Source organism: Cimex lectularius, unplaced genomic scaffold, assembly GCF_000648675.2.
Source record: "Cimex lectularius strain Harlan isolate CLEC.00 unplaced genomic scaffold, Clec_2.1 scaffold22, whole genome shotgun sequence".
Taxonomy (NCBI): Eukaryota; Metazoa; Arthropoda; class Insecta; order Hemiptera; family Cimicidae; genus Cimex; species Cimex lectularius.
The window spans coordinates 1,825,969-1,852,123 of record NW_019392657.1 but is presented as its reverse complement, the minus strand read 5'-3'; the positions used below and the strand labels follow the sequence as shown (position 1 = coordinate 1,852,123).

Here is a 26,155-nt window from a genome sequence, read left to right as displayed (position 1 = left end):
GTGGGTTAAACAGTTGGTGGTTGGTGAATAGGGGAGTGAATTGTGTGTTGTGTATTGGGCAAAATGCAGCCTCCTCCAAGAAAGGTAAAAGAAAATGGAAAACTGGATAAATAAAAATACGTAGCCGACGTTTGAGCATTTCTTGTAAATAAAAGCCTGCGCTTTGCTGTGCGAAATACGCCACCAACCCTTAGATCAACTGTGATCTTTGCAAAACGATTTTCTTAAGGGATTTACAATAACTTGTATATGAGTTACTGTACCCTCTGAGTGTCTTTCAACAATGCTTAATTTATATCATAAATTAAATAATTTATTCAAACATATCTGCGTCAATCTTTGCTGTATCGGCTTCAGTTTCAAAATCCTTAAATCGGAAAATTCTCCCGTGAAGTTTTCTTCTTAATATAAGTAATTGTTTTATATCAATCGAAAAGAGAAGATTTTTCTACATAAATTACTATATAAACATGGTTTTCCTTTTCAATTGGCTTGGAAAAATTTCAAGTTCAACCCAACCCATGCCACATCCTAAAAGCACAGGAAAACATTTTCAGTTTGCTAATTAAAACGTGCACAAAAGTACGAACTATGTTTTTTGAGTAAACCAAAACCATACATCATCTTAATAATAATTTTCTAGCATTATTTATATAAAATCATATCATAATTTGGATATAATAATCATAGTGTCATTTGAGTTGAAAAATGAAGAAATTTATTTTTTTAAACAAAAAAAACAACAATCAAAGTGATATTTTAATACAATTCCATTTTAAAATTTAACATTATCCTAAAGGCTCATAATTCCTTTAATAATAACAAAAAATCTTGAAAATTCGTATTTATTTTAAAATTTTGAAGTTATAAAAAGAGATAGTCTATCCATCGAAAAATTAAACAACAAGGTTTATAATGTAAACATTTAAAAGTTTATAAGTATGTAACAACTTTAAAACAATTTATTTGATAATTAAAATAAAAAAGGGAATTCGTTAAATTTTGTATTTGTAAATCGCAGACCACAAAAAAAGTATTTAAATTATTTTATTGCTGAGAGATTGTTCAAAGGAAATATTTTATTTCACCTATGGGATGTTTATTAGACTGTTTATTAGCCTTTGAATAATTTATCCAGGTCATTGAAAAGCTAAATTTTGCGTAAATTCAATGCTAGTCCATTTGACAATTTGACCATATCTTCTGCTTATTCAGGTATTTACCTGTTGGCATGTTACTGCCATTGCTGAAAGACATATAACTTTATAGATACAAGGAAAATTTAAGTTTCAGTTTATACTTTACAAAATGTATTTTGGAATATTGTATTAAGTTGCGAGAAAAAATGTCAGTTTTTCCCCCCTTTCGCCATTCAGCTTGTCTTTTACAATTAATATTGGTTTGATTGATTGAGCCAGAATTGGTTTTGCCAATAATACACAACTATTATTTTGTACTTTTACGTCGTTCCCTCTTCCATTGTTTAAGAAAATGTGTTTTAAAAATAAAAACCTATACAGAGGATTAAAATCGTACTGTTGAAAATCAAGTTCAAAAAATTTATCATTTATTGCAATAACATGTATTTACTTGACACGGTTTCAAACTTTATTATGTGAATCTTTTTTGAATTGTACAGCTGATAACCTGAGAACTATTCGCTCGAGAGATGAAGGGGAAATAACATAAATGAGATGATACAAGATAAAAATACAAAAATCAAGTTCAACGTACGATAAATGAATCAATAAATATTACTTCAGATTAATAAATATTATAAATTGAGGTATTTTTCATATTTTTTATAATAATAGTAGAATTTCGTGATTTTAAAACCTCGTTCCAATATAAAATTCCAGTATTGGAAGAGAAAGAGTGACTTCATAATTATTTCCTTAAGAAGACTAAAGTTACAAAGAAAGTATTGTTAAAAGACACTTTTCTTCCCGAAGATAAAATTAAAAACGAATAAAGGTTTTAATTCTTTAATAGATAGCAAAAATAATCACTACAACATTTTACACCTGGGTAAAATTTAAATAAATACGAGCACTAATTAAATTTCGATTACTGATTAATTGAGGAATTTCGACAAGTGTAACGCCATAACATTCATCTAAAAAATCCGTCCAACTAAATATTTAGCGAAAAATTATTGTTACAATTATTAAATTATATATTCAGTTAGGCAGAAGGGAAAAAAAATTTTTTAAGTTTTTTAAGTTAACCCGAAGTTTAAATAACTTAATAGTATCTTCTATGCACAATATAATTATATGTTTAAAGTTATATTGTTGTTAGATGAAAAATTAATCCAAAACGTTTATCCAGCCGAATCGTGAATTGTCATCGTATAACTTTATTAGTTACGATATCTGCTCGTAAATGTCAAAAATCATTTACTGTAACATTTGTAATAAAATGTCTGCAAAAAAAGCGACTGATATCGCAGATTATACATATATCCTAGCCTATGTGTGTCAATAGTTGTATGCTCATGTCCACTGTTTCCTCTGGACATGCTCAATTAGCACAGATTGATCTGCATGCGTGATATTTTGTTAAATCTAATACCATGCAGAATACACGATCATAGCTGAACATTAGAAAATACTAAATAAAAACGTACCAGACAAACACATCGTATAAAACATACACGTATAGTCATAAACTAATATTACTTAATATCTTTACAAATAAAGTAAAATAATAAATGTAAACAGTGATAGATATGATATTCGCGAAATAATTATTGGTTTTTAATTAAAGCTGAATATCTACGATACTAAATGTTTTTATTAGCTAGATTCATTTAACGTTTACATTGGCAACGAACATCGATTATCTATGAAATTGTTTTTCACTATTCAGTTTTGTCCGGAAGACCTGAATCCCTAAGAAATCATTTAACAGTTCCGATGGTATTTGTTTATATATGTAATTATTGGGTTTTGATGGAGCTTCTATGCACAATATAATTAATTATATGTTTAAATGTGTGGTGATTAGTTGTCATAGACCGTTAGTCGATGATTATTCGGAAATCGTGAGATGGTCTGGTGTGATTTTTCAGAAAAACATTTTCTTTATCGTGCCAACGTTTCTATCTTTATTGAGATCATCTTCAGGGCCTGGGATTTACAAACATTGTTTAAATTTAACAAATACATGTAGGATGTGGAAAAAGTGTATTTATACAATGCAAAAAATACTTTGATCGAATATAAAATAATATTTTTTTGCATTGTATAAATTCACTTTTTTCCACATCCTACATGTATTTGTTAAATTTAAACAATGTTTGTAAATCCCAGGCCCTGAAGATGATCTCAATAAAGACCGAAACGTTGGCACGATAAAGAAAACGTTTTTCTGAAACCTACATCACACCACACCGCATCTCACGATTTCCGAATAATTATATGTTTAAACTTATATTGTTGTTACATGAAAAATTAATCCAAAACGTTTACTGTTTAAAATGAATATTTCACAACAGAATCGGATAAAAAAAAGTTACACCGTAATAATTAGAAATTAAATTTCTCAATTAGGCGTATATTATTAATAGAGATTAACCCAATTATTTCCATTGACAACAATAAATCATAAAATTCTCTTTCTGTGAGAAACTTTTTTTATTTAGAAACTATAATAATTAAGGATCGGTCATTTTGATTGGTTATATTTTCAGCTAATTTTTATGGATTTTCATAAGCATGGGCCGTCTCCGACTTTCTTGGTCGTTAAGATTAAAGACGCCACGTGACGTGAACTCAATTTTCACAGCCGTCACGCAATAAATAAATTATATTAAATTCCTCTTCAAACAAATTCAAGAATGCTAGTCGGCGTAAAGACGAAATAATAGGACAAACATTGTAAACGAATATTGGAAGAAAAGCGAATTAGTCGGATGGATATTCGAAAAAGGAGCAATTCGTTTCAAGCATTCGTTTTCATTGAAATATTAAAACATTAAACCCTGCATTTATGCTTTTATTATTCGAGGGACACCCTCGAATCCCGGGCGGCCCATTAAAATGACAAGTTTCGCAAGTAGGTCAAAGGGACTAGCGGACCCAATTTTCGTACAAGACCATTGCCCTTTCGTCTTGTCAATTAAATCGATCTCAATATTTATGACGAACGATTTAATTAAATTTTGTCTTTCATCCCGTGACAAAATAATTTTCAATTTCTGCGATGCGGTAGACGACCAGTCCAATATTTCATCTATCATATAATTTAATCGGCAATAATTTATATCAAATAATGTCATAACTAAAATTAAATAAATTGGAATAGTCTAGGCGTAATGAATAAACTTCTTAACCGCAAGAGGCCCAGCACAGAAGCACAGTGATTCAATTAATTTATTCATACACAGCATTCCAGAGCATACATTAATTAATTATAATTCACTCAAACTAAGAACTATTACACTCAAAATATCATGAATTTTTAAATACAAAAAAAATTCAATCGAATAGTATTTTCAAGTTTTTAATTAAAACAGTATAACAATCAAAATTGTTGATTTTCACTTTTACAATAAATAAATTTGTCAAATTATTAACACTAGTTCTTGACAAATTAAGCCCATAATGTAGTTTTTTTTTTACTATATGGAAGAAAAACATTAAACATTATTCTTTTGACTAACCGTTATAAAAAATCAGAAGCTAAGTTCAATAAATGAAGATTTAAGATATAAATTATCTGCTACCAAAATAATAAATCAATTTAAAAAACTTGTATAAAAATAATCTTTTCGGTAAACGTTCTTAACATTAAACATTATTCTGTCGTGAATTACTTTTCTGTCAAAACTGTAAACACTGGTGTTGACCCCATAGGAACAGCACCACACGTTATGCCCTGAAGATGACCCGAATAAAGGTCGAAATGTCGGCAAAAAAAATGAAAAACGTGTTTTTCTAAACTACCTCATTCTTGACAACAAGCAATAAATACTATTTTGTTCTTCTTGTATACAAAGAGTTGGAAAACAAATGGGTGGAGGGATGTTAATTCTTAATTTGGAAGGCCAAATGTATGCAAAAAATCCATTTTAAATTACGTATAAAAATTTATTTCTGTTTTTTTTTTTTTTTTTTTTAATTAGAGTTCTGAATTTTTGTTCCATAATTTAAACATTTCCCGTAGGCTTGTATGGCTAATAATAATAAAAATAATGGAGTCAAACTAGCAACAGTCTCAGCATGAGTATAGGCTCATCCTTATCCTTTTATTCTTCCATTCAAATATTATAAATAAACTAATTCTACATAACAATAATAAGAAGCAAAACACTTTTTTTTAAAATTCTTATTTAAATTGCAATTTTGGGCATTGCGGTTTATTACCCCACAATTTGTATTTTCTTTCATTTCATTTTTCCGCTCCGGCAGCCTCAAAAATTTCTGAAAAAAAGAAATCTTGCACGCACAACTCTCATTCAAACATTAGCAGGCAAACATTCAGTGGTATAACAGTTTGGGAAAAGGCCTAAATCTCATTATAAATTCCAATAAATTTGAGAAAGCTGAAAAGTGCTGTTCGAAAGAAACACTGGGGACCCAGTAACTCCTGTAAATCACTCGCCTAAAGGGTTGCAAAGTGGGACAATCGACCAAAATATGTTTTACTGTCAGAATGATACGTTCTCCACTTCGCATACATCGAGAACAAGTTGGAAGGTTGTTGCCTATTAAAAGCCTATTATGGATTAGCCTGATGTGACCTATTCGCAATCTAGAGAGAATCACAAGTTGTTAGATATTAATTTTTATTTTGCTTTGTCTTTCCAAACACACAAGAGGTTACAAGTTATAAAAATTTGAGAAAATATTGATTTTATAAACTTCTACCCAATTGTTAAACAATTTCACTGTAAAAGATACAGAAAGGTTTTTTATTTTTAAAAGCCAGACATTCAAGAGTATTTGTTACATAAAGCTAATTTTATATAAAGGACGTAATTTCTAGGGAAATTATGCCAAGTTTCTAAAAAATCTTCATGCAGAACAAGTGGCTAAACTTCAGCTAAAAAACCAGAATGAATGCGAACTTCTAGATGATATAAGGTAAAATTATAGTTATAATCTTCACCAACATAAAAATCTGTTTTCATTCTAATTAAAAATTAAATATTGAATTAGAAAGGTTGCCAACTAAATCACAATTCAATTGATAATGACATCTTCTTACTTTTTAGGAACTTTATATTAAAGCGATCCGCCATAGAAAAATCATATGCTGAGGTATGTAATGAACATTGACCAATGTAGATTGATTGAACAAATGTTTATTTGAAGTTTTTGATCGACTCATAAAGTTATGCTTTTACAAATGAAAATTTGAAATTGTTGAATGGAAATATCAATTCGGAAAATTATTTATAAATTCAATTGTATGAATTACCGCCGTTTTCATGTCAAATAATGATTTTTTTTTTTTTAAAGCTTACTTGTTTTTAGAATGGTTTAGTATAGAAATGATGAAGGTGGATAAATATGTAGATTCACTATTTGTAAATCACAAATTTGTTGTTTACAATGATCCTGGTTTCGAGCATTAAACACTCATCATCAGGTTGAAGGAGTTACAAACACACTCTCGACATGAATTGTAATTGTGAAATCACAAATCCACGGCCGGTTTTTGATGCTGCTCAATTTTGAACATGGGAAAAACGTGAATTATAACACAACAAAATATTATCTGGTGTCTATTATCTATTATTTGGTGTCTGGAGATGTGGGTTTTCTATATACATCTAGTTCAATTAGGTTATTTACTATGGACAGTTGTAAGTCTAAAAAGTTTAAACAACCATCTTTATTCATTTAAAATGTACAATTTATACTAGGGTGTGAAGAATTAATTAATTGATTAATTGGAGGATTTCTTTTAGATCCTCTAGTGTTCCCGACCATATACATAAAATATCATTTACGTTGCATTTCAAAAAAAAAAAGGACAGATTTAATTAATTTATTTGATTTGAAAAAAATTTTTTTTTAAGTTATCCAAGAATATTTTGGCACAAAATGGGGATAATTGAGACCTCCATTGGTAACCTTTTCATTTCATTTTTTTTTTCTTGACAGGGGCATCCAACAGCTTGGTCATTTCAGCCCCGAAGCACTAACATAATACCGCTTCACAATCACACCAATAAATACATTCACTCATACAAGACACAGAAACACAAAACATATTTTGAAGGCTATATACAATAAAAAATTCCCAATTCCCCTAAAAAGCGGAACAGGGGACTCTGAAAATCGCTACCGTGTTCGAGAACTCTTCTTAAATCCAGCAATTACATTTAAAATAGATTGTAGGCCTGTATTTAAGAGTTCTATTGTCACTTTTTACAAATTTGTTAATAGAGTTTTCCATAAGTTTTTATTTATTAGTTCAGTAAATTCTTTAATGGGAATATTTGTAAATAAATTAGTATCAAATGATTCTAAAACACAGTTGTTAGGTATATTTATGCTCTTTAACTGTTTAATCAATTCTAAAGAATTTTTAATACCGAATGGTGGTTTGAAATTAGTGTGGGTTTTATTTTATCTATTTTTTATTATGAGTTTGTGGCATGGAGAATTATAAAAAGGCATCACTGGTCTCCGATAGATATTAAATATATAGGACAAAGCGGCAGAGATATTAAAACAAGAGTTAAAGAACACTTGCCCAAATTGAACAAATTTTCTAAATTTAAAGACCATCTAAATGAAACAAAACACAATTTAAATTTAAAAACCACAGTTTCAACAAAGAGAAAGAACTAGATTAGTTTGAAAATTTTAAAATAAAAAAATGTAAAATTAAACATGGAGATCAATGCATAAAAAATATAATAGATTTTGATTTACCTCCTATTTTAAACACATACTTAAATAATATTTGACATACAAATTAATTACTAATTTAAAATTATTTTCTTACAGTATTTATTCAGATATATTTAGTTGTGTTGTAATTCATTTCTCATGTTCAAAATTGAGCAGCATCAAAAACCAGTTTCTCATTGGAACATTGATTTCACTATTACAATTCATGTCGAGAGAGTGTTTGTAATTCCTTCTACCTGATGATGAGAGTTTAATGCTTGAAATCAGGATCATTGAAAACAACAAATATGTGTGTAGACAAATTGGTTTAGTATGGTCAATTATTATAAAACATAATAAATAGCTTTCTAATCCAATGTATTGCACAAACTAAACTAAACTTGTACTAAATATGTACCTAATTATTGTAGTTTCAATTGTCTTTCAGTTTTATTTTGTTTCCTCTGCCTTATTTGGTTAATAATTATGTCTTTCATTTTTGTTGTTCAGTTTTTACTCTTTAATTGTATTTTTATATTTATCATTTATATTTACCATTTATATACGTATTATTACCATGCATATACGTCCTTATTCTTTTTATATATATTATTTGTAATTTTACATATATTATTTATATTTTTTGTTATTGTAAAATGTCTTTTTTTATAGTGGATTTTGATTCGTAAATAAATAAATAAACCTAAATAAATCAATTTTTTTAAGCATTGGAAATATAACTTTTTTACACTGTTTTACAGAATAAAAAATAATAGAAATTATATTTATTTATTTTATTTATTTATTTATGGTCATCTTTGACAAGAAATTGTATGTTAGCTACTATTTCATAAAAGACAAAAAATATTTCCAATTGAAATTTTTATTAATGTCGATTAACAACAGCATTTATATGTAATATGATCATTTTAAATTATTAAAAAAATGAATTATATTTTCTACATCTTGTAGGCATTACTGAAAATATCATCAGCATTTCTAAATCGTAAAATAGCCAATATACCAGACATTAAGACTGAGGGATCTGAAGAAAAATGGTAATATTTTGAAATTATATTGGAAATCTGTTACAAATAAACGTCAGCACAATAAGTTAAAAAATTGTTTAGGAACATGTGGAATGTGTGGAGGACTGTACTAGAGGAGAATGAAAAAATGGCTAGGGCGAGATTAGCTGCTGTAGAAGTATTTTCTCAAAATGTTGCTGATGATGCCAAAATTCTTAGAGCCAATAAGCTCATCACTGCCAAACGGGTACGCGCACTACTACTACTTCTCCATTTTAGTATTTGTATTGATTTTTTGTCTGTTTTCGTTTTGAAGTGTTTAGACCAATTAGCAATTATTCAAAAAGAGGTTCAGAGTACAGTCCTAGAGATAGATAAAACTAAAAAATTATATTTTGATGAAGAGCACAGTGCCCATGATGTTAGAGATAAAGCAAGGGACATTGAAGAAAAGTAAGTAATTATACTACGATAATTTATTAAAATATATGGCGACACAAGGATTTAATATCTGTAGAGCTTGATCTTAATAAAGTGTGCTTTATTTTAGGCTAAAGAAAAAGAAAGGTTCATTTTTTCAATCAATCACTTCCCTTCAGAAAAATAGTGCAAAGGTAGGCACAATTGTGTACAGATAAACTGTTTAGACTATTATTTCCACTTGGCACTTTTATTCTTAGTATATCATTTTATCGTCAATCAATTTCTTTCCCAAAATTACCGGTATTGTGCATAATAAATTTCTATTTAAATTTCAGGTTTCTTCAAGGCGAGAGGCATTAGAGGAAAAATCATCTGGTGCTCGTAATGACTATTTGTTAAGTTTGGCAGCTGCAAATGCTCACCAAACTCGATATTTTGTAGTAGACTTTCAAAACATAATTCAGGTAAAACAGAAATCACACACATATTAATAAAATGAACATTAACATAACATGTATTAAATATTGCATTCCAAACAGCCTGTAATATTAACTTATTAAGAAAGGTTTTTTTATATAAAATATCAAGGACCAATTCAAATATATTTACTTTCAAACTATAATTGTTTAATATATATGTAGAATATTTATGTATATAAATAATATATAATCAACACTCAAGAATATTATTTAAATATTTTATTACATTGGTCTGCCTATTTTTGCTTATTTAGTCTATCAGACAAGATTCAGCATTTTACCAACCTGTGATCTGTTTGCTAATAATGACAACCATATCACACAGACTCAAACCTAAAGATAGCAAAATGCCAAAATATGACCGACAGGCCAAACCAACGAGGATAGGCAGATCAAAATGATCCGTAATGACCAAATAAAACTACTTTACATTTTCTTATTTAGAGTGTGAATATGTTAATTATTATGGTTAACTTTTTTTTATTATATTTTAGACAATGGAGGGCAATGTTTATGAAAAAGTAGCTGATTATCTTATGTTGATTTCAAGAACAGAATTGTTAACATGTACAGCCACACAAATATCTTTTAATAGAATAAAAGAACAATCCGCACAGGTAATTAAACTTTTTTTTATGTTTAGAAATTTTTCATTTTGTATTAAAACACAATTTTACAAATTATTTTAGCTTAGTCGAGATTACAATCTTCAATGCGTGTATTTGTATTATCCTGTTTTGAAACAACACATCAATTATGAATTTGAACCGTGTGATAACGACAATGTCACAACGGTGAGTGCTGAACACAGTTCGGCCGCAAGTGCTCTTAGTAAAGAAGCTAAAAGATGGGCAACAAAGTTATCTAGAGAAAATGCGAACATAAAGGATGCTATGGCAAAACTTGTCAATCTGCAAGCTCTTAGAGAAGGAGGACAAAAAGTGAGATTACAAACCATTTAATTATATAAGTGTTAATTATTATAGTAATCAATAAAATCATTGGCCTTACATTTATTTTTAAATTGCAAAATAGATCCAGATTTAACTATGAAATGGTAATACTACATTCTGCACAATTTTAATTATAATAGAAAAATTTTATTTTTAAAAAATTGTATGACATCTGGATTCAACAATAAGAGATTTATTGTGAAATATTTTTATGAGGTCTATGATATAACATCACAGTCTATTCTTCAATTTCGTATACTTCAGTAGTTCGTCTGCATGTAATTTTGTCAATTGTGCCAGTTTATATGCATGTAATGGTTTCAAAAACTAAGATAACTTTAAAATAAGATTGGCAAACTAACATAATGTTGAAGAGTGAATTAATAAAGCAAAGCCAGTGAGAATAAAAAAGGCCAAAGATGACCAAGCTACAGTTTCATTACTTCACAAACCTCATGGCAATGTTCCAAAATAATAAAGATAGTGTTTTTCTCATGAAAAATTTTGTAGTTCTTATCTGTTTTACATACAAAACAATAATAGTTTCTTAGCTCACCTTTTTTTCTAACATCAATCAACTGAAAACTTAGCATAAGTTTACTTTTTGCAGGTTGATCCTAACGATCCTAACGGTCCAGATATTGACACAAAAATGGATGAACTTAGGCAGATAATGAGAAGAGCAGAGGTATAAAATTTTTGATGTTTTTCAATTTATTATTATTGTTATTAGCCTTCTTGGCTTATTGGCAGTGCAATAATTATTCTTTACCTTTGTGCATCACTTGTATCTAGCACCTAATCTCCTTTTTAACAAATCAAAATTTTCCTATTTTAAAAAACGCTTCCAATTTTGATGCAGAGCCATAACTATGATGCAATGAAAAATGTCTAAACCTTTATGAAAGTTATGAATTTCTAGCTTAGCTGTTAATATCCTGTATACCTTTACAGACTTCGAAAGTAAAAGCTGAAGCTAGGATAGAATGTCTAAAAGCTGGAGGTGGTAAGTTTCAACAAGTTCAGGTTTAATTATAAAAATTACTTCACTACGTATTATATTGTAGTAAACGTTGAAGAATTTATGTTGGACGCTGAAACTCTAAGTGTACAAGATTTACCAAGATCCGGCAGTTCAATGTCAGTGAGAACCGATACTTCAGGGACAGTCGTGCGTCAATTTTTTTTTTCTTTTCGTTGTACTTGGTTGTAAACCATTTTTTTAATCTTTTTTGTACTTTTAGGAGGCAGGTGGCTCTGATTCCATGTATGATAGCGATTATAACGATGCTACGTCTGACAATGTAGGAGCAGAAAAACAGATAAGTATTGATGAAAAAGAAAGACCTGATTCTGCTGAAGTAGATGGAGAATGGGGTGAGCCAAATTATATAAATTATCCTAAAATGTTTACATTTAAAATTCATTAATTTGGTTTCAATATTTATTCTTAAATTCTGGATTATTCTGTAATAACTTTGAATGAAATAAATCAATTTTTTTTTAAATATCTGTAAAATCATTTAAAAAATAAACAAAAACCAAAAAGAAATCACATAAATGCTAAAATATTGAATAGACAAATATTTACCAAGAATTTTTGAGTATAATGAGATTAAAATGCAAAACTCGTTTCAGCAATGCTTGAACAAGAAAGACAAAGGATTGAGCAACTAACTGCGGGTTGGGAAGACCCGATACAGGTCGATTGGGGTGCTGATGACCACGAAACTGGAGAAGACAGCCCTGCACCTGATTACCCTATATCATCGGGACCAACATACAAGTGTACAGCATTATACAGTTATACGGTAAGTAAAAAATCTGTTTTCAAGCTTTTTTTTTTTTAAAGCATTGGAAATAAATTATATTTTCTAGGCACAAAATCCAGATGAATTGTCCATAGTCGAAAATGAACAATTAGAAGTTGTTGGAGACGGTGACGGTGATGGTTGGCTTCGAGCGAGAAATTATAAGGGTGAAGAAGGCTACGTGCCTCATAATTATTTAGATGTTGACAGAGAAGAAGGTGATGTGACAGGAACAGGGACAACTCTTGCAGAAGGTACAAGCTCTTATCAACTAACGTCACAAATATCTTTTTCATCAGTTGACTATACAGTAGATGAAGAACCATCTGATCTGTCAACAGCACAAGACACAATTAAAGAAGTTCTAAAGCCAGCAAATCTAGGTAATAATTTAATTTTATAAAATGTAAACTTTTTAAATGATGTCGTAAAAAAAAAGAAAAACTAATATTTTCAGATCTTTCTAGCAGCAGTGAGCTGACATCTAATATCACTAGTGGTGGCGAATGTTGGTGTGTAGCTATATATGATTACGATGCAACATGCCCAGAAGAATTGAGCTTTTGTGAAGGCGAAATTATTCAAGTTTTAAGGAAGGTCGTTCACGATGATGTTGACGATGGATGGTGGGAAGGACGCAGAGGAGATGACGTAGGTCTATTTCCTTCTTTGGTTGTAGAAGAGTGTCGGCAAAATGGAGAACCTCTGACCCCAGAGGTAAGTTCATACTAATTACAACATGCAATTTATTAAATTAAAATTTAGGTATTAACTTGTCATATACCTATCAAGATTGATTTACCTTCAATTTTTAACATATTAACCTCTAATTTGATCATTTAAGTTAAGAGGTAAATTTGTTATGATCATTTTTTTCTTTTTTACACTACTATGGTGCTGGTTCCACTGTGATCTTTATTTTACAATGTAGTAGTAATAAATGGTTTATTAAGGGCAAAAAAGCAGCAGCCATCACTCGCCCTTTGTGCATATTATGTACAATTGTACCGTTTGAAATGTTGTGGTAGTCGTTGGTATTATTTATATCAACCAATACCTTACATAAAAAGATTAATGAATTGAAGTTATTTGGTCAATCAGACCATGAAATATAATGGTATTATTTATATTATGATTTTATTGTCCTAGATCATTTGAATGTAGATGGTTGTATGATTTACTTTAATATGTTGACTGCGGTCCTGTCCAGCCTTTATCGATACGCTGTGCTGAATTGATTTAATGATTCAAAATTACAACAGTCAGGTCAACAATCACATCAACAAGCTAAGAACAGATATTAGTATACAGATATACAGTATACTTAACACTTGCAGTTTTCACTATTCACATATGAAAAAAATAAGGAAAGTTTTGACATTTGCGGAAGTTCAATTTCTTTATTCGCAGAGGGGAAAAACAACCAGTTTAATAAACAGTTGTATTTTCATATCGAAAATAATTCTTTCAAAAATGGATTGGAGGCTGTAATTGACTCTCAGAAAACTTTTGCCTGATCAATCAACATTCTGTTCCTTCGTTCTTCTGTTTGTTCTATGCCATTGGAGTTGATGGCATCCCTATCCATTTTCTTAAACTCTGCCTCCCAATATTACTACCTGTTCTACTTCACATCTATAACTACTCACTCCAAAACTCTGTTTTTCCGACAGCCTGGCAAAAAGCTCTTGTCCACCCTGTAAAAAAAAACCCAACCCATCCTCCCCTACAGACTACTGTCCCATTTCCATCTTCTCAAACCTGTCCAAGCCCCTAGAAAGATTAGTCCAAGCACAAGTCTCCAGGCACCTTGAACAGTCCCATCTTCTCAACCCCTTCCAATCTGGCTTCCGCCAAGGTTATTTCACCCAATGAGCACTAATAAAAATTACCAGTGACCTCCACTTAGCAATGGACAAACGGAAAGTTACTATACTTGTCCTTCTTGATTTTTCTAAAGCCTTCGATTCTGTCCCTCACTCTTCTCTCCTCTCTAAACTCGAATCTTTTTCCTTCTCCGCCAGCACCATCCGTTGGTTCCACTCCTACCTTACTAATCGCAACCAAGCTGTCTCCCTTCCCATTGGCCTTACCTCCTCCTTCCTCCCTATAAAATCTGGGGTGCCCCAAGGCTCTAGCATCTCTCCTATCCTTTTTTCCATTTATATCAATGATCTGCCCGACTCCATCCAGTCCTGTAACTATCACCTATATGCCGATGACTCCCAAATATACATATCCTTCCACCCTTCCGATCTTCACTCGGCCACTCTCAAGATCCAAAAAGACCTAAACTCCATCGACGAATGGGCCCATAAAAATTCCCTAGTCCTCAATCTGTCCAAATCCACCGCCATAATTATCGGGTCCAGGCAACTCCTCAATTCCCTCCCCAGCATCCCACCTCTCATGCTAAATAATCATCCCATCCCCTTCTGCTCTTCGGTTAAAAACCTAGTAGTCTTTGACCAAAACCTTTCCTGGCATTCTCACATTTCCCAAACTTCCCGCCATTCCATTGCCTCCTGTTTCGTCAGTCCTGGCTTCTCTTACCTTTCTCCACCCGCAAACTCCTTGTATCTTCCCTTATACTTCCCTTCTTCGATTATAGCTGTTTGGCATACGGTGGTCTCTCGGAGGGGGAGAACACGCGATTGAAGCGTATTATGAATAGTTGCGTAAGATTTGTGTACAGCACCCCATGGGGATCCCGGGTGTCGGGGTTGTATTCCCAACTTTCCTGGCTATTCCCTTCCTTCCGAGCACAGTATTTCCTAGGTTGCTTTCTTTTCCATACTCGTCGTCCTCCTTACAACATCCAATAACTCCTCACATCTCACTCGTAAGACCCGCTCATCCCGAATCGACCTTATCCTTCTGCAACATACAACCCACACCTTCGAAAGATCCTTTCTGATCCGAGCCCCTAAACTCTGGAACTCCCTTCCCCTTTCTATTTGTCACGCTGCCTCCTTTTCCTCCTTTAAATCCCACCTGTATAATCACCTCCTTTCCCTCCAAGCAGAGACCTCACATTAACATTTGTTATTTTTGTTTAATATTCTCGTAATTTTTTCTTCTGTCCTGCCTTATTGGTATACTTGTGCCACTATTTCTATCTTTTTTTTTACTTTTAACTTCATAGAAGGAACTTCCTTTATTTATTTCATGTAAATTATTCTTAGGGGACCCCAGTCCCAGAATAAAGTTATTTTTCTTCTTCTTCTTCTATTCTCTCATGGTAGTTGTGTTGCAAAATGCCTCCTCTTCCAAAACTTGGTGAAAGAATTTAAATTTAAGGCATGTTAAATTTTTTATGCAGGTCAAAGCTTTTCTTCAAAACAGCTCAGGGAAATTTCAACCTTGGGGGACCAACTTATTAAAAAATCAATCGATTTCGACCCATCTTTAAATCGAAGTTTTAAGTTTAAAATGGATGTTGAGGCCACTTCAAACCCTTGTAGAAATTCTTAAAGAAATTAATTATTCAGCGAAACAGTGAACAATTAATAGTTATTTCTTTCCTTGCAAATCAAAAAATACAAACAATAAAAACAATTACCATGTCCAAACACTGTTGTCTTCTATTAAGTTTTAAATAAACTTTTTTTTTTCGTTCTGATTTGTACCTCAATTTTTGGCCTCATGGAACCTTTCTTATAGCATAGAAAAATAGACAACATTCATGGCAGTTTTCTGGAACCAAACACCAGCGAATGTTAAGGGATTGCTGTACTTATCCTATAGTTAGTCATAGGTATTAGATAAAATAAAAATAAAATAAAATAAAAAAAATATCTTCCTTTATTTAATAATAAATCTCCATTTATTAAATTAAATTATTCATCACAGATAGAAGTGTAGTTACACATTTACAATGAAATGAACTATTTGGGAACATCATTTTCAATTTCTTGGCCACTTTCAGTCCATTCGGGGCAGTCGATATGTTCATCCTCCAAACAGTCACTAGGGTCGTCAACGGGCTCTGATTCATTATTGTTTGAAATTGAAACTTCATCATCATCCAAAATTTGTTCAAAATGACATATGGTTTCGTTCACATCCACTGGGTGATCAAGATTGTTGGGGTTGTACGTTATGGACTGACTGTATTTTACACCGTTAAGATTTATGTTCGTGTTAATAATAATGTTATCACTACCACTTTTAAAACTATTCAAATCTTCTAATCTCAATAAGTTTTTGACAAACCTAAGATTATGTCCTTTTTTTCGTTTTCCGTTAGGCATTTCACACTCCGATTCGGAACTTGACGGTGTGAACAGATCATCCCCTAATTTATTTTGTGTTTGTTTATTTTCATTTGAATTGTCAGTCAGCTTCATATTACATTTTTCAACACTACCTTCTTTGTTATCAAATTCTACATTACCATCAAATTTCTTATTACGCCTTTTCTTTTTTTTCGGTTTTACTTTGACTTCTTTGACTTTTACTTCTTTCACAGGATTTTTTACAACAGTCTCGATTCTATTCTTTTTTATATTGTTCAGGCTAGTGTGATAGACAGCACCGACTGCTAATTCTTCCTTTAACTTTTCCAAATCAAATTTGGCGTATTGGGTACCTAACATTTTATCCACTAATCTTCCATTGATTCTTTCTTCCCTCTTGAATTTGCATTTTAAACTTTTACGCGACCTGTCTGGAAAAATTGACTTCATCGTTTCAAAATCCGATCCTATTGTGTTGAGAGCTTTATAAAAGTTGACAGTTTCTTCAAAAGTCCATTTTTGACGATTGGGATTCTTTCTGGCTCTCCTCTTGGTAAATTCATCCTCTCCGATGATCGACCTCTTCTCATCAGGGTTTTTTTTCCTCAAAATAAGACTCTCAGGTGCAATCATCACCGAACCGTCTGGAGATATTTTTAACTGAGGCACTGGCACAGTCGATTCCAGCCCTTCGTCGTCGACTCGCTCTTCTTCTTTTCTCTCTTCATCGTCGCAACTCAACTCGGTCGAGGGCAATTTTGTATTGCCATCTTTTATACATTTCGGTTCCGACCTGTGTTTCATCGGGTTGTCTTTCGGGTTGAAATAAATGAGATCGAGCATCGTCAAATTTTGATGATCCGGTGTCAAAGTCCCGAACTTCTTCAGCATTTGTTGCCTCGCTTCATGGCTCATCTTGCCGTACGTCGACGAAGAGAACTTGGTAGTTCTATCGAGCCTATCGATCACAGAGAGTTTCGGTTTAAAAGTCAACCCACGCACAGTTTTTGGTGCAGTCTGCGACCCCTGATCGTTCGAACTGACTTCAGCAGCCTTTGTCACATCGATCACTGGAGTGTTTACTTTAGAAACTGTATCAGCTATCTTTGTCACATTGTTCACTGGATCGTTTTCTTTAGAAACTGTAACTGTAACTTCTCGACGATCTTCACTCGACTTCGCTTCAGAAAGATTCTGATCGACACGATCCACACAGACTTCAGGTTTTTCGGTATTTTTTGGTTCATGGCGATTCTCCGTTACTATTTCTTTTTCTGGTTGTACGTCCTGCAAAGCCGGCTGTGCCGAATCATCTTCTGTCCTGCGAACATTGGTAGCCGACCGGTTGTTACTGCTCGGCACACCTGCAATTTTAGGCTTCGGTTTAAACTTCAGAGCTCTGAATGACATTTTCAACCCAAAGAAAGGTGTAAAAATTGTTTCAGAATTCGTGAAAGCCTTAATCCCAGTAGTGTAAGTGAAAGTTATACCTTCCAATCTGATCGTTATAATATTTTAAATAATGTCGAAATCGACTCGCTTGTGCGACTCCCTATTTCCCTTTCAGTGAAGCCACGAGGGCGAAAAACAAACCGTAAATTAATCTGTCGGTCCATTAAAATAATAATAATAATAATAAAAAGACGGGAGAAATTCACTGAAAGGCCAAGTCTGGAAATCAGGCCGACCAGCTCAGCTAACCTGATGAGTGGCCGGGCAGATCGAAGTCCACATTCCCAGACAGTGGCTGAAAACTGGTGGAGTCCGGGTTCCAGTCCGACACGAGATCAAATCCAACAAATTGCTGCAGTCGACAGTAGTGTTATAACTAAGTTCACACTTCGCCCTTTAGAGCGACGACAATTTTTATCGATTTCGATACGGCGCGCGCACGTTTCTCCTTTTATCCTTTTTTTCTCCAGATTTTCGAAAATCCAAACCGGACAGATTAATTTGGAACTAGAAAACTTTTTCTCTTTCTATCTTCCAAAGTACAAACACACACATTCTATCCTCCGTCAAAAGAGAGTGCAGCAAACAATCGACTCATCCTAATCTTTCTCCCATCAAGTCTAGCAATATTTGAAAAGTATTTATTTTACAGGCAAAGCCTATTAAAATTATACAGTAGTTACATATGTACAAGCAGATTATGTAATGAGGAGGAGGAAACAGCCACTCATATCATCTTCGAATGCGAAGCAACAGCTCAATGGACGTTTAACCTAACGTACGGAAAAAATGTAGGGAATCAAATTGCAGCAGCAACAGTCAATGACCTAATACTTCTAAGAAGAAGGATTGAGTCTATTGACTGAACTGAGGAACTAGGAAGGTACAATAAGCCAGAAGGCTGCAGTGCCTGGGGAATACAAAACCTGCTTCCTAGTATCCTTTTCTACCATACCATACATATATACATAGGAGAGCTAATATAAAGATTTCATTAAAAACATAAATAGTCAATCTGGTATGATAACCAACATCAGGATTATGGGGTGAGGATGTTTCCACAGGAGTGCTCACAGAGCAGGGCTTATGGGAAACAGACTCCTCAAGTATTACAATCCTGCTATATACCCTGGTGGGAGGTCCAGGAGTGGATTTAACAATGGTGGGAGTGAAGGGTGTCGATAAAGTTCTTATCTTGGGAAGTCGGAACAAGAGGAAAGTTTTTAAATTAAAATATTTAGGAATAATTGGATATTACACAGGATTGGATTTGTTAGGCCATTTCAATTCTGCTGGTTTGATCACCTTAACAAACTCTTTTGATTGCCTGTTGGGGATAAATCCACTCCTTAAGGAATTGTTTCATACCCCAGTTTTTAATACTATTTTGCTGTGCTTATAGAGTGAGGTAATACCGGTTGTGGTCCGACAAACACAGTATTAGAGCTTTCTTTGGCCAGGCTATCCGCCTTTTCATTACCATGGTGTCCTTTATGTGCTCGTATCCAAATAAGGGTTACCTTGTTCTCAAACCTGGAAGAGATCCTATTGATAAGATATACGGTTTTCTCCATCAGTCTTGAGGTTGACAAATCTTTTTGTAATGACCTAAGACTAGCCTGACTGTCAGAAAAATTCTAATATCTTTTCCCTTCATTTTATTTTCCATAAGTGTTCTACAACACACATTAATGGCCCAGATTTCCGAGGTGTTATTGCCAAGAGGGGAGGAGATGCTGATTCCTAATTTGGATATGCAGATTCCTGCACCATTCCCTCTACCTTTGATAAGTGAACCATCTGTGTAGCAGTATATGTTGCGATGGTCTTCAATTAATCTTTTTATCACTAATGCTTAATAATTGTCAACCTTACTCAGTAATTGTGAGATTTTCGAATGACATGTTTGCACTTATGATAGTGCTCTGACCTTAACCTCAATGTGTACTGGTTATGATTTCAAGTGCTAGAGTGGGTGTAGTTGAAAATGCTCCCGTCATCATCAACAACCTAGTCTTTAAAATGACCTTAATTTGTTACTGTTCCCTTTATTTTCTATACCTTTCCACCATGCTAAAGCTGCGAAAAATAATCTAGGTAGAATAATTGCAGTATATAGCCATTTGGCTACCCATGGTTTGATACCTCATGTTTTACTGACAATTCTCGTACATTGTTCCATTGATATTGTGCCTTTCCTGTATATATTATCGGGTTGTCCGGAAAATAATGCAGGATTTTAAGTTTTCATTTAAAAAAAATCTATATAAAATATTCTGTTTACGTTTACAGGATTACTCATTTGTATGAATGTCAACACTTATTAATCCTCTTCCAAATGATATTNTTCTACGCCCTGAAATTTAGGGTTTTTAAAATTACCTAATGTTCTTCTCTTACTAAACATTATCAATTCCAGTTTAGCTGGATTAATTGATAAACCTTTATCACAACACCACTCATGGCGTTTTCCATCAGTAGTGAAAGAGTATTAAAGTACTAAATAAATTATATGTATAATAAATGTCATTATATTAATTTAGCTTTTAAAGTTCCTAATTTCACATTTTGTCTTAATTTTATGTATATAAATGGATTAACAACATCCATAGTTATGTAGACATCTTAACTATTACAACTGTATCTTGAGGACATTTAAATTTCACAACTTATAAACAACATGTCGTTTTCTTGTTGTTAGTGTGACGATACTCCCCCGGGATCTGCTCCTCCAGTTTTTACTCCTCCAGATGTGCCTGTATTTCTTATTGCTCCACAATCAGTAATAATCACACAACCGACTCCAGTTGTAGAACATAATCCTATTGTTGGTAAGTTAAAAAATGAATTCTGATTCTCGAATAATTAAGTATTAAGTATTTAACCATCCCTAACCATTTAAAGAAAAAAAAATCAATAACAATTCTTCTTAGCAGGGAAGGAAAAAGATAGCTTTTCTATGGAACTAAGTCATGGACAACAAAAGCAATATGACACTCAATTTTCTGAAGATGTTCAAATATCTGTTGTAGGTAAGCTGTGTTTTTAAAATGTTTCAATTTAATTTTTTTCTATATTATACCATTTTGTTGGATTGTTTTAACTCCTTGACAAATTAAGAATTTGTAGTGCAAAGAAGAAAAAAATAATAAATAAACGGAATAATTTGTATGGAAATGCTAACTAAATTGCACAATATGATATTAGTAACTGCGCATTTTCAATTAACTTATGCTTAAAATGTACAAGCTTTGTGTAATATGCAATATTATTATTTGTTTGACGGCTAATGACTAATAATTACAATTTTGTATACGCCTCAGTTGCAGACGATGGAGATTCACAGGTACACAATTTTGATTACATTTATTTTACACCGTTCATTTATTTCTAATGGTAATTGAGATTAACCGCGTGCGTTATTCGCCAGAATTTAAAACATTTCTAAGAAATGGACAAAAATACACAATTAACAATGTAGTTTAAATTTCTTTGATCTTTCTCATTTGAATATTTTCACTCTGTTTGGCCAGGTGCCATCACACTGTCATATTTAATGATTGTCATGATAAATAGATAAATAGGGAGTATAAATGATTTTTATTTTATCAAAGATATCCATGAACTTCTTAAAACATAGTAATTAGTAAAGTTTTAATTAACAGATTAATTTTTTTATATCAATTGTCTTGTCCTCTTTATTAATTAAACAATAATTATAAATTAGAAAAAGTTTTAAAATTCAATAAAACTTTTACTTTTACTATATATATATTTTATTTTTTATTTTATTTTATTTTTTTTAATATTTAGGAGGTTGTGAAAGATGAAACTCAAAAAGATCCTGATTTCGGATTGAAAACTGCTCAGATCGTCATAACCGCTGCGACACCCATGGTAGAAGACAATAAATCGTTCCCTTTGCCTCCTGAACCGGACGAATTGCCTGAAGATGGAGATGAAGAGCCGCCTCAGTATAGTTCTGCAACCGTCAGTGGCGAAGGAGGAGGTTCAACCGATGATGATACTTATACAGGACCAAGTACAACCGAAAATTCTCAGGTAGTGGTTTCAGTTTCAGAGAAGAAACAAGACGTCATACCTGATGAGCTAGAACCTCATCAATTAGCAAGGCTTCAAGATCTCAAAGAGTCTGACGCATAGTCAATTTTTTAATTATTTTATGTACTTATTAATGTGTGTATATTATTTGAATATCTAAAGTTATAATGTAAGGAAGAGACAGTTAGTGTAGAAATGTACATTAAAACTAGTTGATTTGCTGATCAATGGCCTCTTGTCTGTTACACTATATAGTCTTTAAATAACTGCCTTCTTTTGCTGCATGTATATTGTACTAAGCAGTGTCTAAATAAAATATTGGTTAAGGATGATTCAAGTATGTAATTTTGTTTCAATAAAAATAAAAATCTGACTGCTGTAAAGGCTATATTATACTACGGTCTCACTACAATGACTTATTTGCCTTTGTAAAATAGTAGACTACTTAAATAGTAAGCGTAAGGTCCGGAATTAACTTTTCTTTGAAGCATAAAAGCATGCTCCCTAGTGTCAAGACAAAAAGACTGAATTGCTAATCACAGAGCAAATATAATATTAAAACAATTTATTTCTCGTCCACACGACTTTCTACAATTATCCTCTACATTCACAATAGTGTTTTTGAAAATTTCTTAAATTGATTCCTTAATATACTGCAATTTTTTTACATGTTCAATAATAGTTTAACTAGATATAAATAAATGTTATCTAAGTTTTCATAACCAGGCAAATTCATGATCAAAATCTCACCGATATTTATTTTTTTAAGGTAATTAAATTTACATTTTTGTCCTACGTTTTCAAAAAAAATTGTATACTCTCAAAAAATCTTTTCCTCTCTCCAATTAGGTTCACAGCATGAAATAAACTATTCATTTTTAAAATCTTTGATTTTTGCTTTATTGTAAAATTAAACATTAATATGAGTGAAGTCCTCTCCTAGTCCTTTTTTTTAAGTCTTGACTTTGCTTCATAGTGTGGTGTATGCATTTGAGGTACAACCGTCTATCCATTTTATATGGTAGTGAATCTGGCCTAGTAAACGTTCAACATCTGTCCGTCTGATACACCTTTAGGTTTTATTTCATTAATTTTTTAAATTCTTTATTTTAACATCCAAGTATCTAGGCCTCATATAGAAACATTGTTATTTGAACTATTGAAATTTTTATTCCCATATGTATACTAAATAAAATCTGAATATAATTTTATGATTTATATTTATTCCAAGGGTCGGGGTACGAGTCTACCTAGGCATTTAACCCCTCGGGTCTTGGTCACCCACCCTGCATAATATTTATATTTATTCCAAGGGTTGTAAGATTCTCCTTCAGGCATATTTTTTTCTGGTTTCAAGCAATATCATTTATATAAAGACTAATTTATCTGCTCACATAACATTTTAATCATAGTTTTTTTGTTTTTTTTTAAGTTTGTAAGAAAAATTGTTATACTTCCACCACTAGCAGAAATGAGTTGGCATTTTTTTTTCCATGTGAGTTTTAGCCTTTAGCTAATTTGGTTTTATAATTTCTAATATAAACTTATTAAATAATTGTATATTAATATGGTGTCCTTGCTCACTTTCCTATTGTAAATGTTCTAAGGTATATTATGCTCCTTATATCCTATTATGCCTTTTCTAAGGTAGGTTTTATCTTCGAATCGTCATACATATCTTAGTATTATTGAATATTTGACAGGAATTCATATTGCTTTAGTGGTTAAAGAGCCTGTTAAAACTATGAAAGGTGGTATCATCAGACCATAACTCCATATTTTACAGTTTTTTAAAGCTCTTGATACAAGCATGACTGCTGGCCTACAGGCTAAGTTTCTTTAAAAAGTAGCACAATACATTTTTAGAATGTTATCAATTCCTAATTTGAAATTGCATGGGACAGTTGAGGTTGATAATGGTAGCAAAGGAATAACAAGGGCACTGTATTTTTTCTTTTTTTTTTTTTTTTCTTTTCATATACTTCAAGGGATCTTAATAAAGAACATGTACAAACCATAACAAATACAACATACAAATATCATATAAAACACTTTAAAAGCCCAATATTTTAAGTAAAATAAAAAACACTGTCTGAAACATACTTTCAGGAATAAGCGATTTCTTTTAATTACTTTTAAATAACTAAAATTACTAACTACTAACGTAAACTTTATAGGGGGGAGGTAGAACGTTTGCACTAAAGTTGTGATATGTGCACTTTTATGCATGAGCTGTGTTAATAAATTTTCCAAATTTAATAGATCCATTCAGTTTTCATGCCTCGTTCTCGTATGCCTGATTCCTTCTCTAACCAGGCTGTTTTTTCTCTATATCTTCAAGATAAAATATGCCACTTTAGATTGTTCAAACGATTTTCTATCTTTTTCTATATGAGAATTAATCTTTCCAGTTTTTTAAATGTACAAATTTGTAATGATAGAGGATATGAGAAAAATTAGAGAGAAAACTCAGGGTCTAATAACTTTTCCTTAAGATTTTAACTAATTAAAATTAAATATGTATTCAAATGAATTAAATAACATCCAAAATTTACAAAAATATGATGATGTATGTAAACTGATTGTACATATTCTTTTTTTTTTAAATTAAATTTGTTTAAACATAAGCAAGGACATGCAACAAAGTATAATTTGTTGTTGTTTATAATGGTAGTGATTTTTGAAAGTGATTTGTCACTAGGGATTAAACCCTTATTTGTTTCAAACATAAAATATTTAAAAAAAATGAAATACAAATTTTGCATATTTTTTGATTTAGGTATATAAAATTTTTAATCAAAACATCAATTTCCTCAAACTTTTTTGAATAAAACATTTTTAAGTTTCTTGCAATCATCAAATACTTTCATGTTTAAAGTATTGTACACCCAATTAATTCAAAGTTTTAAGTATTACATTTAAAATAAAATAAATAAGTAAAACGTTCAACTTGACATTAATAAAATGTGTACCGATTTTATCGTTGACAAGCTTAAGCTTGTTTCAAAACAAAAATGTCAAAATAAAACATAAATTGATGTTAAATAATCAATTTGAAAATTTGGTTATGAAATGCTTGGCACCTTCCTTTGTACATATGTAAATAGGTTTACAAAAACATATTTGTAATGTACATTAATTTGATGAATGAAAAAATTAACAGCTATGTAAAAAGTGTAATTTATTATTTTGTTTTTGTTTACAATACTTTGGTTTGATAGAAACTATATTTTTTGTTTCTCTTTATTGTTTAAGTAAAAAAGCAGTTTATTCTCTTATGTGTACGTCTATGAATTTGTTTCTTCTTCCTATAGTTGTGCCTTTTCTTAAGTAAAACAAATCTGTTCATAGTGTGAATGTTTTCAAGTATATAGAAGACTATTTTTTAAAAAGTGCCCAACATATTACATAAATACGAGAGAAAAAAAACATAATGGGACACCATGGAATAAATTCAAGAAAAAAAATCTTCATGTTTTAACATTCATGGGAACATTCTTATATGTAAAGGACTTCATATACAACAAAACAGTTTAATATAAACTGTATTTACATTCTGAATAATGGCAATTTTTGAATTATTTGATATAAAACAAATTTCTACTCTTACATGTATTTCCTCAAAACTAAAACTTTTATTTAAAGTTATAATAAGGTAGTTGGCCTTCAATGATAAATAATAAAGCTAGATCAGAGATGAACCCATAAAAACCAACCCAATTAAGTTAGTTGAATAATCCTTATAATTTTATATATAATGTGTAATAAAACAAATTGCTCTTAATTAAATAGAGCCCTGAGGAAGGCGTCAAATACAGCCGAAAGTTCAACATCAGAAAACAAGTTGGTTTTTTTTTTT

At 31.5% G+C, this 26,155-nt stretch overlaps 2 protein-coding genes across 5 annotated transcripts; one reads left to right on the top strand and one right to left on the bottom strand.

Annotated features, from left to right (window-relative positions):
* On the top strand, positions 1 to 24,223 carry LOC106674212 (F-BAR and double SH3 domains protein 2). Of its 4 annotated transcripts, XM_014406829.2 has the most exons (22): positions 1 to 84; positions 5,992 to 6,089; positions 6,221 to 6,266; positions 8,823 to 8,908; positions 8,981 to 9,125; positions 9,195 to 9,331; positions 9,429 to 9,492; positions 9,637 to 9,765; positions 10,275 to 10,397; positions 10,470 to 10,721; positions 11,344 to 11,421; positions 11,688 to 11,739; positions 11,801 to 11,904; positions 11,978 to 12,110; positions 12,372 to 12,544; positions 12,612 to 12,798; positions 12,856 to 12,927; positions 13,002 to 13,261; positions 20,936 to 21,065; positions 21,168 to 21,266; positions 21,558 to 21,580; positions 22,048 to 24,223. In XM_014406829.2, the coding sequence occupies exons 1-22, from the start codon at positions 64 to 66 to the stop codon at positions 22,396 to 22,398; spliced, it is 2,763 nt and encodes a 920-aa protein (XP_014262315.1). In that variant the 5' UTR covers positions 1 to 63; the 3' UTR covers positions 22,399 to 24,223. The 4 variants fall into 4 exon arrangements, with proteins under 4 accessions (XP_014262315.1, XP_014262309.1, XP_024080546.1 ...); XM_014406823.2 differs by having other exon boundaries at positions 12,612 to 12,927; positions 21,171 to 21,266; XM_024224778.1 differs by having other exon boundaries at positions 12,612 to 12,927.
* On the bottom strand, positions 16,326 to 18,673 carry LOC106674260 (transcription factor TFIIIB component B'' homolog). Its single transcript, XM_014406884.2, has one exon. The coding sequence runs from the start codon at positions 18,190 to 18,192 to the stop codon at positions 16,432 to 16,434; it is 1,761 nt and encodes a 586-aa protein (XP_014262370.1). The 5' UTR covers positions 18,193 to 18,673; the 3' UTR covers positions 16,326 to 16,431.
* Positions 24,224 to 26,155: the final 1,932 nt, after the last annotated feature.